Source organism: Oryzias latipes, chromosome 2, assembly GCF_053564925.1.
Source record: "Oryzias latipes strain Hd-rR chromosome 2, Olatipes_Hd-rR_3.1".
NCBI classification, from domain to species: domain Eukaryota; kingdom Metazoa; phylum Chordata; class Actinopteri; order Beloniformes; family Adrianichthyidae; genus Oryzias; species Oryzias latipes.
This window is the reverse complement of record NC_136238.1, coordinates 42,351,659-42,364,216: the sequence shown is the minus strand read 5'-3', so window position 1 is coordinate 42,364,216 and position 12,558 is coordinate 42,351,659. Positions and strand designations below refer to the sequence as shown.

Sequence of the window (12,558 nt, the reverse complement as noted above, 5' to 3'; positions counted from 1 at the left end):
ATGCCCTCAGCTAAGTGATACTTAATTTTGATATATAAAGTGCCATCCTGTTGGTTCAGATCCTTTATTGTCCATGCTTGATCCTTCTGTTTTGGTTTGTGTTTTTGTTTCTGTCTCACTTTTGATTGGTTCTGTGCAAGCTGGTTGTTGCTTCTCCTGGAGACCGTGCCCCCATGGGTCTTTTCAGGCGTTATTCTGAAATCTGTTCTTTTATTTGTCCTTTAGTTCCACAATGTGCCGACTTCTTTTATTAAATCCCTTGAAAGTTCTGGATTTGTTTGAGTCTGTCCTTTTGGGTTTCCTTCTACCATATCACCCTCTTTTTCAAGCTCTTTTGAGATTGTTCCAAGGAAAGTCTGCTAACAGGTTGATAGTTTTCAGTTTAGGTTTGATGTTTGTAGAGAAGACTTTTAGAGATATATACCTCAAAGTGAGTCAATGTTTTTCCTCATTCATGTACAAATACCAGTGGATGACCAGGGAAATTTGAAAAGGCGTAACTGTGGTTTGACCAGTATTTTCCTAGACTTTGAGTGAATTGATATGTGTGTTACATGCAAATATTCACATCTGTAGTATGTGCAGTTCCTGTTATAACAGCCCACAGTGGAAATTAACAGGGTAAAGGATAGGCCTGCAACCTCAAACCAATGAAGTCCAGCTAAGGACATGTTTGAATAATGTTTAGATTTCATGTTCAAAGTGTGTTTATTGATGTAGGAAGTGAGGTAAGTGGGACATGTTTGAATTAGAATTACAATAAATAACGACTGTTTGAGTTGAGATATTAGATGTTACTTTGGGTACCAGGTTTAGGTCTTGATTTTAGGGTTTGAAGCTTTTGGGGGCCGGCGACACTTGTAATCACTCAAATTATAGCTTGAAAGTCTGGAATCACACAATAGGGTTTTGATTTTCACATCAACGGATTAGTCACAGACCATGTAGAAATGTTTTGTTATATACTTATTCACTTCTTTGGTAGACACTTCATCAAGTTGCCCTCAACGTCCACCTATTTATCTGGGTGTCAACACATTTATACACGCTGTTGTGGTTTTGTGCATGTATTTGCTTTAGTACAGTTTTAGCATTAAATCATTTGACTACATAACTGGACTGAGTGAACACTCCCCCCTGGTGTTTTAAACAGGAAGTACCTCCTAGTTGCAAGAAGCCAAAAATAAACAGCTGTTACTCAGTCATTCTATTGGTCAGAAGTAACATTCTGGATCTGATACCTTTTTCTGAACATCTTCTTGCTAATCCTCGTTTTTAAAATATTTTTTCTATAGTTATAGTTGTTCAAGTTACAAACTGACCAATCACTGCTGATACAACATGGTAACGGCGGAATCGCAAAAAAAAAGGGAAAAAAATGACTGAATGGGTAAAGGCTCAAACAACTATCACCACATGTATATGACTTGTAACATAAACCACACTGTTGCTGGTCCTACATCGGTTTTAGCTTCTTCTTTTTATCATTTTTTCTATCTATGTTTTTTTTGTGTATTAATCTTTAATCTTTCCATTTTTATTGTTATTATTTTCCTATGTCCTATGTTGCCGTCTTGCAAAGTAATTAAGAACATTTTTGAGCTATAATTTTATATAATTTTTGGGTGAATTTTTCCAAACATTCAATTGATATACAACAACAATAAAATCAAGTCAAAGGTTTACCCACTGTGTCCACTGGACCTGCAGCTTTGGTAAGCCTAATTCTGGCAGAAAAAAATAAAATAAAAAGACTGAGATACATTTTTTTATCCAGTAAAGAGGGAAAATATATCTAATTGGAAAATTCACTATTAGTTTCGAATTAACCCTTGTGCTATCCTAGATGACCCCACCCTTACATTGAGGTGTTCTCCCTACCATGACAAAGGTGGAAAGATTTCATGTAATCCATGGACACCAGTGAAGATCACAAATCATTGAAGAAAAAAGGTTCAGCGCACTGTTTAGTGGGTCTAGATGACCCAACTCCCAATGTTAAAGTGGCTATGATAGCACAAGGGTTATAAAGAAAATTAATTGTTAATATTATTATTTTTCCTGCACTGTGCATCCAGTCCGGCAGGTGGCGGTGTTACACTCACAACAACGTTTCACATTTAAAGCGAAGAAGAAGAGTTTCGGCGCCAATTTTGTAAACAGCAGAAGTTTTAGAAGCTACAGACGGCTAGCAGTTGGTAGCTTTCATATTTATTACATTTTCCTCGTTTTGGACCTCGGTTCCGACCTGCTGTCATGACTAATCCCAGTGGATATTCGCCGAGCTTCAAGCGTCCGGCGGAAATCCTCCGCATGAGGCGGAGCAGAGCTCGAAGCGTCGGCGGACTCCTCTCCCCGTCCAGCGGCCCGGACTCCTCCGAGAACCCCGGCCAGACTCGCTCCTCCCCAGGTGAGATCCGGCCGTTCTCCCCGGGCCCGCGCCTTCTCGGTCGGAACAGTCCCGCCCGGAAACGCAGAAATCCTTTCGCGAGCATCGAAAACGCGCACAGCCCGATAAAGAAGAAGCCGCTGGTTCTGAAGGACGACGGCGACTCGTTCTTCTTGGCGAGGAACTCGGACCTGGTTTCAGAGAACAAGTCCGTGGAATCGCGCTTGACAGACCGGGAAGGGTGTCCGTCCGGGAGCGACTCCAGCAGCGGTTCAGAACCGGACCGGAACCGGGACAGCCAGGTGCGTTTTAACTTGGACTTCCTGCTGCATTTACCAGCTTAGTTCAAAAAGTTTAGGAACACATACACGTCTAGTTATTCAATTTGGTTTTGTTTTGTTTTTTCTTACACAATTTATGGTTACCTAAGAAAAAGCTTCATAATTGTTCATCCAAGCTGATACAACGCCTAGCAGGTGATTTTATTTGTGATCCACTGGAATGCACAGATATTCAGCCAAAATAACTGTCCTATTATTGCAATGTGTGTCTTTTCAAACTACTTGTTACCCTTTTTTAAACTATCCCTGGTAACTTGTTTACTGAGCCACTGAAATCTTGTTTATTTATCTATAGGGATTTCTTTTATTTACTTACTTTAGTAAACTTCTCCCAACCTTATTTTATACATATATTTGGTGACTTGTTTACATTTCTACTAATGTTTGTTAACTAATTGAAAGAAAATAGTTGACTGAATTAGTTTCCTTGTTTGATTTGTTTATATTTCACTAACTACCTGTTACCAGACTATTATTATACTGTATTGTTTTGATTTGATTTGATTTGATTTGATTTGAAATGGTTTATTTCAAGCAATTAAATAGAAATAATACACAAAAGCAATACAATCATCAGTTATACATTCATACAGTAACTGATCAAGCTTAGGATAATTAGACGTATTAATAAATATTGCTTGAACTTGTGAATTAGAAATATCTTTATTTGTCATTGTACATGTACAACGAAATTACAGTGACAATTGTGACTTGTGTACTTTTGTAATCGGGTTTTGTTTATTCTTTTTCTTCACTTACTACATTTTATTTATATGTTTAGTAACTTGTTAAATTGATTTTCGGGTTTTATTACTTTTTTCTTTCTTTTTTAAAATTATTCTTTTTTATTTTAATATATATTCTAAATGTAAATATTATTTATTTCTCGACAGCTAATTGTATAAGGTAATTTTAGAGACTTGTTTACTTACATATTCTAGGGTTTTGTTTATTTATTTTTAACTGCTCGTTTACTCCGTTGTTATGGCGACTGTAGTTTTACTGTTGACGTCTAGATCAGCTCTGACAAGCAGCTGGGTTTTGACGCACATTTGTCAGGAGGGATCACGTGACCTCTGACCCGGCCCTGGGAGCCATCCCGCTCCTGGGCTTCATAAGGCTGAATCCTAACAGGAATTCCTGGAAAAGGAGCATGCTGGGAGCTCAGATGGACCAGCATCTGTGTGTCCGTGCAGAAGCTGAGCTTCTGAGGTTGAGGATTTTGGAAATGGCTTTGGCGGCGTGCGTCTGCGTGGATGACGCTCTAATCTAAGACTGCAGACCTTCAAGACACTTTTACACAAAGCAGGATGACACGAACACACTAAAATGCACAAAAGACCAAGATGTTTGTGCTATTTAAAGGTTTTTTGTATTTTAATAACGAGCTTCCTCCTTTTACTTTGACCAAAAGTTTTCCCTTCGTGCTTCAGCTGGCCTGTTTTCTCCTGCAGGAGCGACTCCTCGACCAGGACTTTCTGAACGTGGAGCAGGAAGCTGCTGAAAGGCCTCTGCTCAAGGTCTGATGCCAGATTTGCCTTTTCTAGAAAACTCCACATCCCACCCGACATCTGAGGTGATTCCTCTGTCCCCCACAGAGCCCCCAGGCCATTGCTCCTGCCTCCATTGCCCCTCCCACCTGCAGGGAATACCCAGCAGACTGGAGTCTGAAAACCCGCCTCCTCTTCACCTCCCCGCTGTCGCTGACGTGGACGGAGCAGCCGAAGGCTCAGGAGGAGGCGGTGGGGCTCAGCAACAGCTGCAGAGCTCAGTTCAGCGCCCCCCCACTGAGTCTGCAGGTACGAGGAGGTGGTGGTGGGCGGGGAAAAGTGTGTGTTGTGGTCACCTGACGAGCGTCTGTGTGTCGGCAGGACCCCCAGTCCTGTTCGGACACCCGCTGCGCCTTCCAGCAGAGTCTGGTGTACTGGCAGCACCCGTCCCTGCCGTGGCTCTCCCTGTTCCCCAGGATCAATGCGGAGAGGAACTTCTCTGGGAAGGGCGCCCCCTGGGCTCACGATGCAGCGCTGCAGCAGAGCCTGATGAGGGAATGGTGAGGGCAGCACACCGAGCAAACTCCAGCCTGGAAGGGGGAACTCGGATCTACATCACACCTCTGTGTTTCTTCTTTTGTCAGGTCAGCCAGCCTGTCGTCTTTGTACAGCCTCCTCAAGTCCAAACGCTGTCCGTACTTCTACGTCTGCTCCTATCAGGTAGCGCTCCTTATCTTGACGTTTGTGGCGGGAAAGCCCTTCCTGTCTGATCTGTCTGCCGGCTGTTAGTTCACAGTGCTGTTCAGAGCCGCTGGCCTTGCAGGCTGCGACAGCATCACCGCAGTGGTTTCTCCTACGACTCTGGGGCTGAGAGAAGCCATGAAGGCTGAAGGTGAGCCGTCTTTCCTCAGCCGTTTTTCCTCCTCCCTTTCCAAGGATGTTTCCTTACCTCCACGTTCATCTGTTTCCCACCCAGGGATTGAGTTCAGTCTTCCTTTAGTGAAGGTGAGGAAGAAGCGGCTGGACCTGCAGGACGGACTTGACGAGGAACCAAAGCGGGCGTGAGTGTTGATCATCTTTAGCTCTTCATTTCTGTCTCATGTCCGATTGACACTGATCCGTCTGTGGGGCGTCTCTCTTGCGTTTTGAGTCCGTCTCACTGCCGTCAGTTTTTTTCTGTACATCATCTCTGTTGGATCTGAGATCTCTTCCCCCTGGATTAAATGCGTGGTTTGTCCCACTGCACTTCTGTTATGAGTAGTTGGTCCCTTCAGGCCATCTGTGTCTGGAGCTGCTGTAGGGTCGGGAGATTAACCCATTCATTTGAATTTGTTGTTAGATGATTTATTTTTGGGAAATTGGGATTTTATTTTCCGTTGTTTGTAGTAAAGGGCAGATGCAACAAGGAAAGAGGGGCTACTTTGCAAGGCTGGAAAAAAAAAACCCACTAGCGTCACGCGCCGCGAGAAGCGCCCCCACCAGATAACTTTTGTTAATAATTTTTTCCTCATTTGCAATTTTTGTTAAAGAAATGTACAGGAGGGAGAAAAATCGATTAAAGTAAAAAAAAAAATCGAAATTGGGATAAAAAATTCAGAGATTTTACTTTTTGGCCATATCGCCAGCTCTAGGCTGCTTTGTGAACAGATTGATGTTTACTAGAGCTGCACGATATGAGGATATTAGTGATCAATGTTGCCATGACGATATAACTTGCTATACATGAAGAAATGGCTAAACAACCAAAAAATTCGTTTCCATTTCAGTTTAATGTAAATAGGAGTCAACATATCTTAAATTATACTTCACGTGACCCTCGTCTATGGTGGCGAACATCTAACATAATGGGGCTCTATACAATTGGTCAAATGCATAAAGGGATTGATTTGATTCGTTAAATACTTCAACCTATCATCAGATTGTTTTAGCACATTTATTGTTACCATTTACTGCAATTTTCCCAGACTTTTGTGATATACTAATTGCACAGCTTGATATTAAGATAACGATAAATTTGCGATTTATTGTGCAGACCTAACATTTCCTCTCATTCACCTTTATGCTCCGCCCACTTTCCCTCATCTTTAAGTGTCTGTTTTAACACGTTTATTGTTGATCCTAAAGGATCAGTCGGCCTCCTTCACCTAGTTTCCATCCAATGTTCATGGTGAGACCACCTGCCTTGACTGAGGCATCTGAATGGTCCCTTTATAACTGGAATAAGTTGCGATGAGTGTAGTGATGCAAAAGTACTTTACCATCGTATATATTACACAACAAAAGCAAACATGGTACAGTCTGTTATAACCGGTTACTGATGTTCTATGGGAACGTGAAGGTAAACAGTTTTGTTTTTCTCCAACGTTGAGAGAAATAACAAAAGTCGCCAACTGACGTAAACATTTCAATCATGAAACATACGTAGAAAAGGACTGAAAGTCTGCAGACGTGTGTATGAAGGTAATATGCCTGCTTTAAGATGGGTACGCCCTCCAACAGCCTCCAGCTGAAAATTTGAATAAAAAATGGTGCAACATTTTAGAAAACTTTTTGCAGCTTCAGATTTTCTGTGCAGCAACAATCACAAAGGGTGTGTGGAGGGACTCCTTGTTAAAACAATAGAAAATAGGGGTGGATAAAGTCAAGATCTTTAACCGTCACGGAGAAGGGGGTTAGTTTTAGCTTATTCCTGAGACTAAATGGAAATGCAGCTATTTTCCTCATGATTTGATTGGGATTTGCATGATGATCTGACATGCAGGTGTTTGAAGGAGCTGGAGGCTGAAGGAGGAGGAGGAGGAGAAGGGGATGATGAAGACGACAGCTTCCAGTGGCTGAAAGAGATGGGGGTCCAGGATAAGATAAAGAAGCCAGATGGGATCACGATAAAGCTGTATCCTTCACGTCGAGTACAGTTTGTTCTAACTTTTGGTGGCCATTGACCAATCTGACCACAAACCGTGTGCCGAACTGGAAAACATCCATTGGCTTTAGCAGACAACTGGTGGTTCAAGTACTACCTAAGACTGAATAGGAGAAGCAATGAGTCCTTGGTTTTTTGGCGCACCTTGGACTGCATCATTTGGGGAGGCCGCCAATACAAAACCCACATATCCAGAGCTACTTCCTTTCTCTGAAGACAAAGGAGTCATAGAAAAGGTCATTTGAGAAACATATTTTTTTGTATCTTCTGAACCCTTTTAATCCACAGTAATCAGCAGTAGTGGGGCTTTGATGTCACGTAGCTCTTGGCAGGAGTGGACAGGCCTGCTGTAATCCAGACCAGCTGCAACAGTTTGTTGTAATGATTTCTGATGTCAGCACTCGGCTCTCTGTATACAGAAACAGAAAATTCAGGAGCGTCCAAACATTTGGACGGACATGGACCGCCACCGTAACGTAGTGGTGGTGGCGAATCTGAATGATGGTGGACAGTCCAATGGTGGACTGCTCCAAGACGACAAGCCAAACTGATTCTATGTTCACACCTGCATCGGCATTGGGCGTTTAAACAACCATTTCCAACGAAAAGTCTATGTAAACGCTCATAAGTGGATTTTGGGCTTCTGAGTTCAAAACGTTTACGTTCATGCGGCAAGTTTTAGGTCTGTTCTCTGGCTATTTGAATATCGGATTAGAGTTTATAAAGAAAAGGCACGGAGCAAGATTCACCAGATTTACACCACTTTGACATTTAGGACAAAACCTCTTCCAACTGTAGCTGCATGCGCTAATATCACGTAGCGAATGGCTAGTATGAACACCATATTCTAAAAGTGCATTCAAGAACTCACGACATATACCTGGTGTGTATGTAGCATAAGAGAAGTCTGCATGGAGACTTTCAGTTTATCTTGTCTGGACTGACGGCACCAGGGTCCCATCCTGGAGCCAGGACTGGGACTGGCTAAGCACCTGGTGGCTAGGCCCCCTGGGTTTTGGCTGAGCTTGGCCCAAAAACATAATGGGGGATGACTTTCCGGTAGCAAGGGGGCTGGTGCAGTTTGGTTACACCCCTCCTTCATTGCCTCAAACCCGTCTTGAATCGTCTCTAAATGAAAGGATTTCGTTCCGTCTTCTTGACCACTCCCCTCAGTCAAAAGGACGCTCACAGTTTGTCCGTGGACCACAGGCCAGAGTCGGTGGTGTGTGTGGAGGGCTCACACACCTTCACTCTCATCAACTTCCTCATCAACTGTAAGAGTGTGGTGGCGTCGACCGGCTCACAGGCGGGCTTACCCCCCACGCTGCTGGCCCCCACAGCTTTCAGAGGGGCCACGCTGCACACGCTGAAGGTCAGTGTTCTTCATGTTTGCTGCCACCAAACAAAACATAATTCAATGTTTATCTGAGCAAACAAGAACATGAAGCTTTTTAAATGATATTTATGAATTTTTTTTTTTTATTTCATGAGGACTTAACGTATTTTCCATAGTATAAGAAGCAGGAGACCAAAAAAACCCTCATATAAGCCATCTGAAATCTAAGTCGCACTTCTGGGAGAATTGTGTTAGACTCCTTAACATATCTGACAAATGCTGCATTCTCACCCAACGCGATTCAGGTTTATTTGAAAGAGTTCTACAAAAACATCGTTAATTACGTCTCCATGTCAGGGTTCATGATCATTAAGCCTTTTTTTTTAACCCCGCTTTTTGAGCGGACTTCGGTTTCTATGTGACCCGCTTAAATAACTTTCTTTCCCTCATTAAGCTGAGGGAGAAAATGGAAACAAAAATATTGACTCATTTCAAATAAGATGTTTTGTCTTAATTGTTTTGAGGATTTCTTCTTCTTCTAGGTTTCTGTTAGTAGCAAATTCTTATGCACAAACCAACAGCCTCCAGCTGAAAATTTTAATAAAAAAAATGTTGGAACTATTTAGAATACTTCATGCATTGATTGTTTTGAGCAGCCCTTCTGGGTTGCTGTTAGTAGCAGATTCGTATACACAAACCTACAGTGCCCCCTAGTGGTTGTTAGTGGGAAACGACCGCTAAAGGACAACCTGTTGTCAGTGGAAATAGAATGGCCTGATTTAAGTTCAAATGTATCCGATATAAGTTGCTTCTGAGTATAAGTCGCACCCATGGCCAATCTGAAAAGACAAAAAAAAAACAACAACAAAAAACGCAATTTATACTCTGAAAAATACGGTAACTGTTTAGCAAAACTGCTTAGATTAGGGGAGAAAAAAGCAGAATCATTTTATATTTTCCTTTAGCGCCATCTTTTGACTTGTTTCCCCAGAGCCGCAGTGTGAATGTAAAGAACCAGGTCAAGTCTGGATTTCAAAACGTCAGCAGCCTTGAAATTGCAGGTAGGCTGATGCCCCATTTGCTCCTCATTTTTGTATTTTCTCTCTCTTTTGTCTTCATGATGGTTGTTTTATCGGCAGCTCTGGTTTTCAGTTTCTTGTTTTCTTTGTGCTGCAGGACCAGTTCTGCCCTCCTCCCTTCACGCCATCATCGGCCTCCTCCGTTCTGCACAGAAGGGGAACTTCTCCGTCTCTCTGTACACGCACGCCCCAACGGCGGTGATGAATGTAAACGCCTTTGAACATAAAGTAAGAAGATTACAGGTCGCCACACCTCCAGGGAGTCCACTAGAGAAAGAACAGTTAAACGCCAACCTGACTAAGATCCAGAGAATGCAGAGTCTCAAAGATCAAAATCCATGAAGGAAAAAATGCATTTTAGATGTAGAGAATATCTGATGGGTGAAGCCCATTGACTGAATGTGTGAACTGGAGTGAGTAAAGCCTTGTTTCCACTGAACGGTAGAGTATTTTGAGCATTTCCATTGTAAAATGGACCCATTAAATAGTACAGAACCGTACCTCTTTTGGGGGGGGGGGTCCATTGAAAAATGGAACGGAACAGTTTGTTTGGAGCTGCTGTAGCCACCCATTGATTGGAAGCAAGTGATGACGACATAAGAAAGCACTAGTATAGTGCTAATGTAAGCTATTATTTCCAATGTTTGTCAGCATTCGGGTTTTTGCGATTTCCTGTGTACTTGTTCGGTCATGAGTCCATATTGAAAATGCCTGTAAAAACAAGCATGGCCTGCTCTGCGGTGGAACTGGCAATGGTCTTTGCAAACCTTGGCGACAGTGTGATGCAGGGTGAGCTTGAGGGATTCTTGTTGCTTTTCCAGTCGTTGCACGCTAGCGGTCTACACCACCAATGCGCATTGAAAACATACCGCTCCGTGGAAGCGAGGCTTAACTCAGTGGAAATGCTTGCCAGAATTACCTTCACTGTACCGTACCACCATTTACCGTACCGTATGGGACGCGACCGCTCAGTGGAAACGAGGCTTAAGTGGGATGTCATTCAAAGAAGATGGTTTACTTTGGCTCCAAGAAATTGAAGGCAATTCAGTTGCCATTTCCCCCCAAAATTGGCACCATGTTGGAACCAGACGATGTCAGTAAGCGCTGATTGATTCGCGTCTCTCTGGGTCATCATTTTAATAGCAACCATTCTCACCAATCAAGAGTGAGCTTGTTGGAAGGCCACAACACTTCTGCTTGAAAGGGGCCCACACGGAATCTATCAACTACAAAAAGAATTATCAAGAAACAAACGAGGATTACAAGAATATGTTTAAAAATAGGTATCAGATTAAAAATGGTTATTCTGACCAATAAAATGACTGAATAATAGCTGTTGATTTCTCTATAAGATTTGAGTGTCTTGAAACCAGCAGGTACCTTCTATTTGGAACCCCCAGGGGCGAGGAGTCACTCAGTCCAGTTCTCAGATACAGTCATGGATGAGAGCAGTGACCCAGCAAGATCACGATGTTCTTATTAACCACATCCAATACAAATGCTAGAAATGGTCAAATCCCAGAAACTCCTGAGTGCATCACATGGCATCTCTACATGAACATGGATGGGGGCGGGGTTACTCGCAGCAGTGGTAAAGCAGGTGCGCACTTTGGTTGGACTCCTAAATAACAAACATGTTTCACTAGGTTTTCTTAAAAATGTTACAAAAGTATTGGACCGGGACTCAATATTGGCAGAAAAACAAAATAAAATGAGTGGAAATTGGAATGGGGCACAAAAACTTGGATTAGGACATCCCTAGTTGCCATAGAAATGACTCCTACCGATTCTGACCAATCACTGCTTACTGCCGACATTTGGCTCCAACTTAGTCGCGTTCATATAGCTAAATATGGCGACTACATTGGCTAAATTTCCTATAAACGGATAATAGACCAGTTTCTATGGGTGTTGTCACACTCACTACAGTTCTCGTATACAGTAAACAGTCTTGACCAAAAAGGTCATTGGTCTGTACTTATCTGAGGAAATGCAGCCTATGGTTCATTTATTGAGGTCAACCATTAGCTTGGTTGGAGATTCTTCTCTGGAATCCGAACCTCTGCTTCACTGAAAGCCCAGTGGGATCAGTTGGGTGCGCTGTTCTGGCCTCCTGAACCAGCATAGCCCCTTTTGCTGAATCAATAAACTTTTGCCTTCAAAGTCAACAGCTGAGTGTAATAAAATGCTAAATATGATTAACGATCAAGTCTTGTCTGGTCTGAGACTGTTGCGCTTGGGTTGTTTGCAGGACACCACAGTGGATCTATCAGGCATCGGCCTGCCCCCCACCTCGGTGGACCAGTTGCAGCAGCCCCCCAGCTTAGGCCAGTCTGCCCTCTCTCACATCTCCATGAACGACTACAGTTACAGCTGGAGGAGCTGACTGGAGCCATGGTGGGTCATCCGGTAGTCCAAACTCCAGAAGACCAGATTCTTTGGATCTTTAAGGACTAAATGAGAAGACTTGTTCTATATTCACAAACTTTCATTGATGGAATAGTTTCAATAAATTCTTTTAACTTTTTTTATGCTTATTATATAAGTGGATAAGTAAAATAATGGACTACTAGGTCATGTGGACAGCGTAGGAATACGAGGTAGTGATGTGGTTGAAGTAACATCATGAAGTTATGGCCGCCTGATCGATTCATGACCATGAAGGCTCACTCAAAAGCCCATCTACAGTTACTTAAGTAAGGGACCATGACCTTTGAGGTGTCCGTTATTGGAAATTCACGATAATCTCTCATAATAAACGCCTCACTTAAGAAATCACCTATTAGTAATTTAATATTTTTACAGTTAATATCTTTCATAAGTACCAGACTATTTGATATGTGGTGTGATGCGTCATCATGGTAACAACTGCAGAACCTACCTCTTGCTCTGCTGCTGCTAGTGTAAATCAGGAATCCTTTAATGTCATTGTTATAGTAGAAGCTTGTAACAACAATCACCTGCTGTTTGGACAATATAAAATAAAATAATTTAAATATA

The 12,558-nt window shown here is 42.5% G+C and overlaps 1 protein-coding gene across 1 annotated transcript; it reads left to right on the top strand.

The window, feature by feature from the left end:
* The first annotated feature begins 2,131 nt into the window (after nt 1-2,131).
* On the top strand, nt 2,132-12,558 carry donson (DNA replication fork stabilization factor DONSON). The gene is made up of 12 exons (XM_011494495.4): nt 2,132-2,691; nt 4,185-4,250; nt 4,329-4,529; nt 4,602-4,780; nt 4,865-4,940; nt 5,010-5,112; nt 5,197-5,281; nt 6,982-7,113; nt 8,317-8,515; nt 9,471-9,540; nt 9,656-9,786; nt 11,810-12,558. Exons 1-12 carry the CDS (start codon nt 2,257-2,259, stop codon nt 11,942-11,944), a joined length of 1,812 nt encoding a protein of 603 aa, XP_011492797.1. The 5' UTR covers nt 2,132-2,256; the 3' UTR covers nt 11,945-12,558.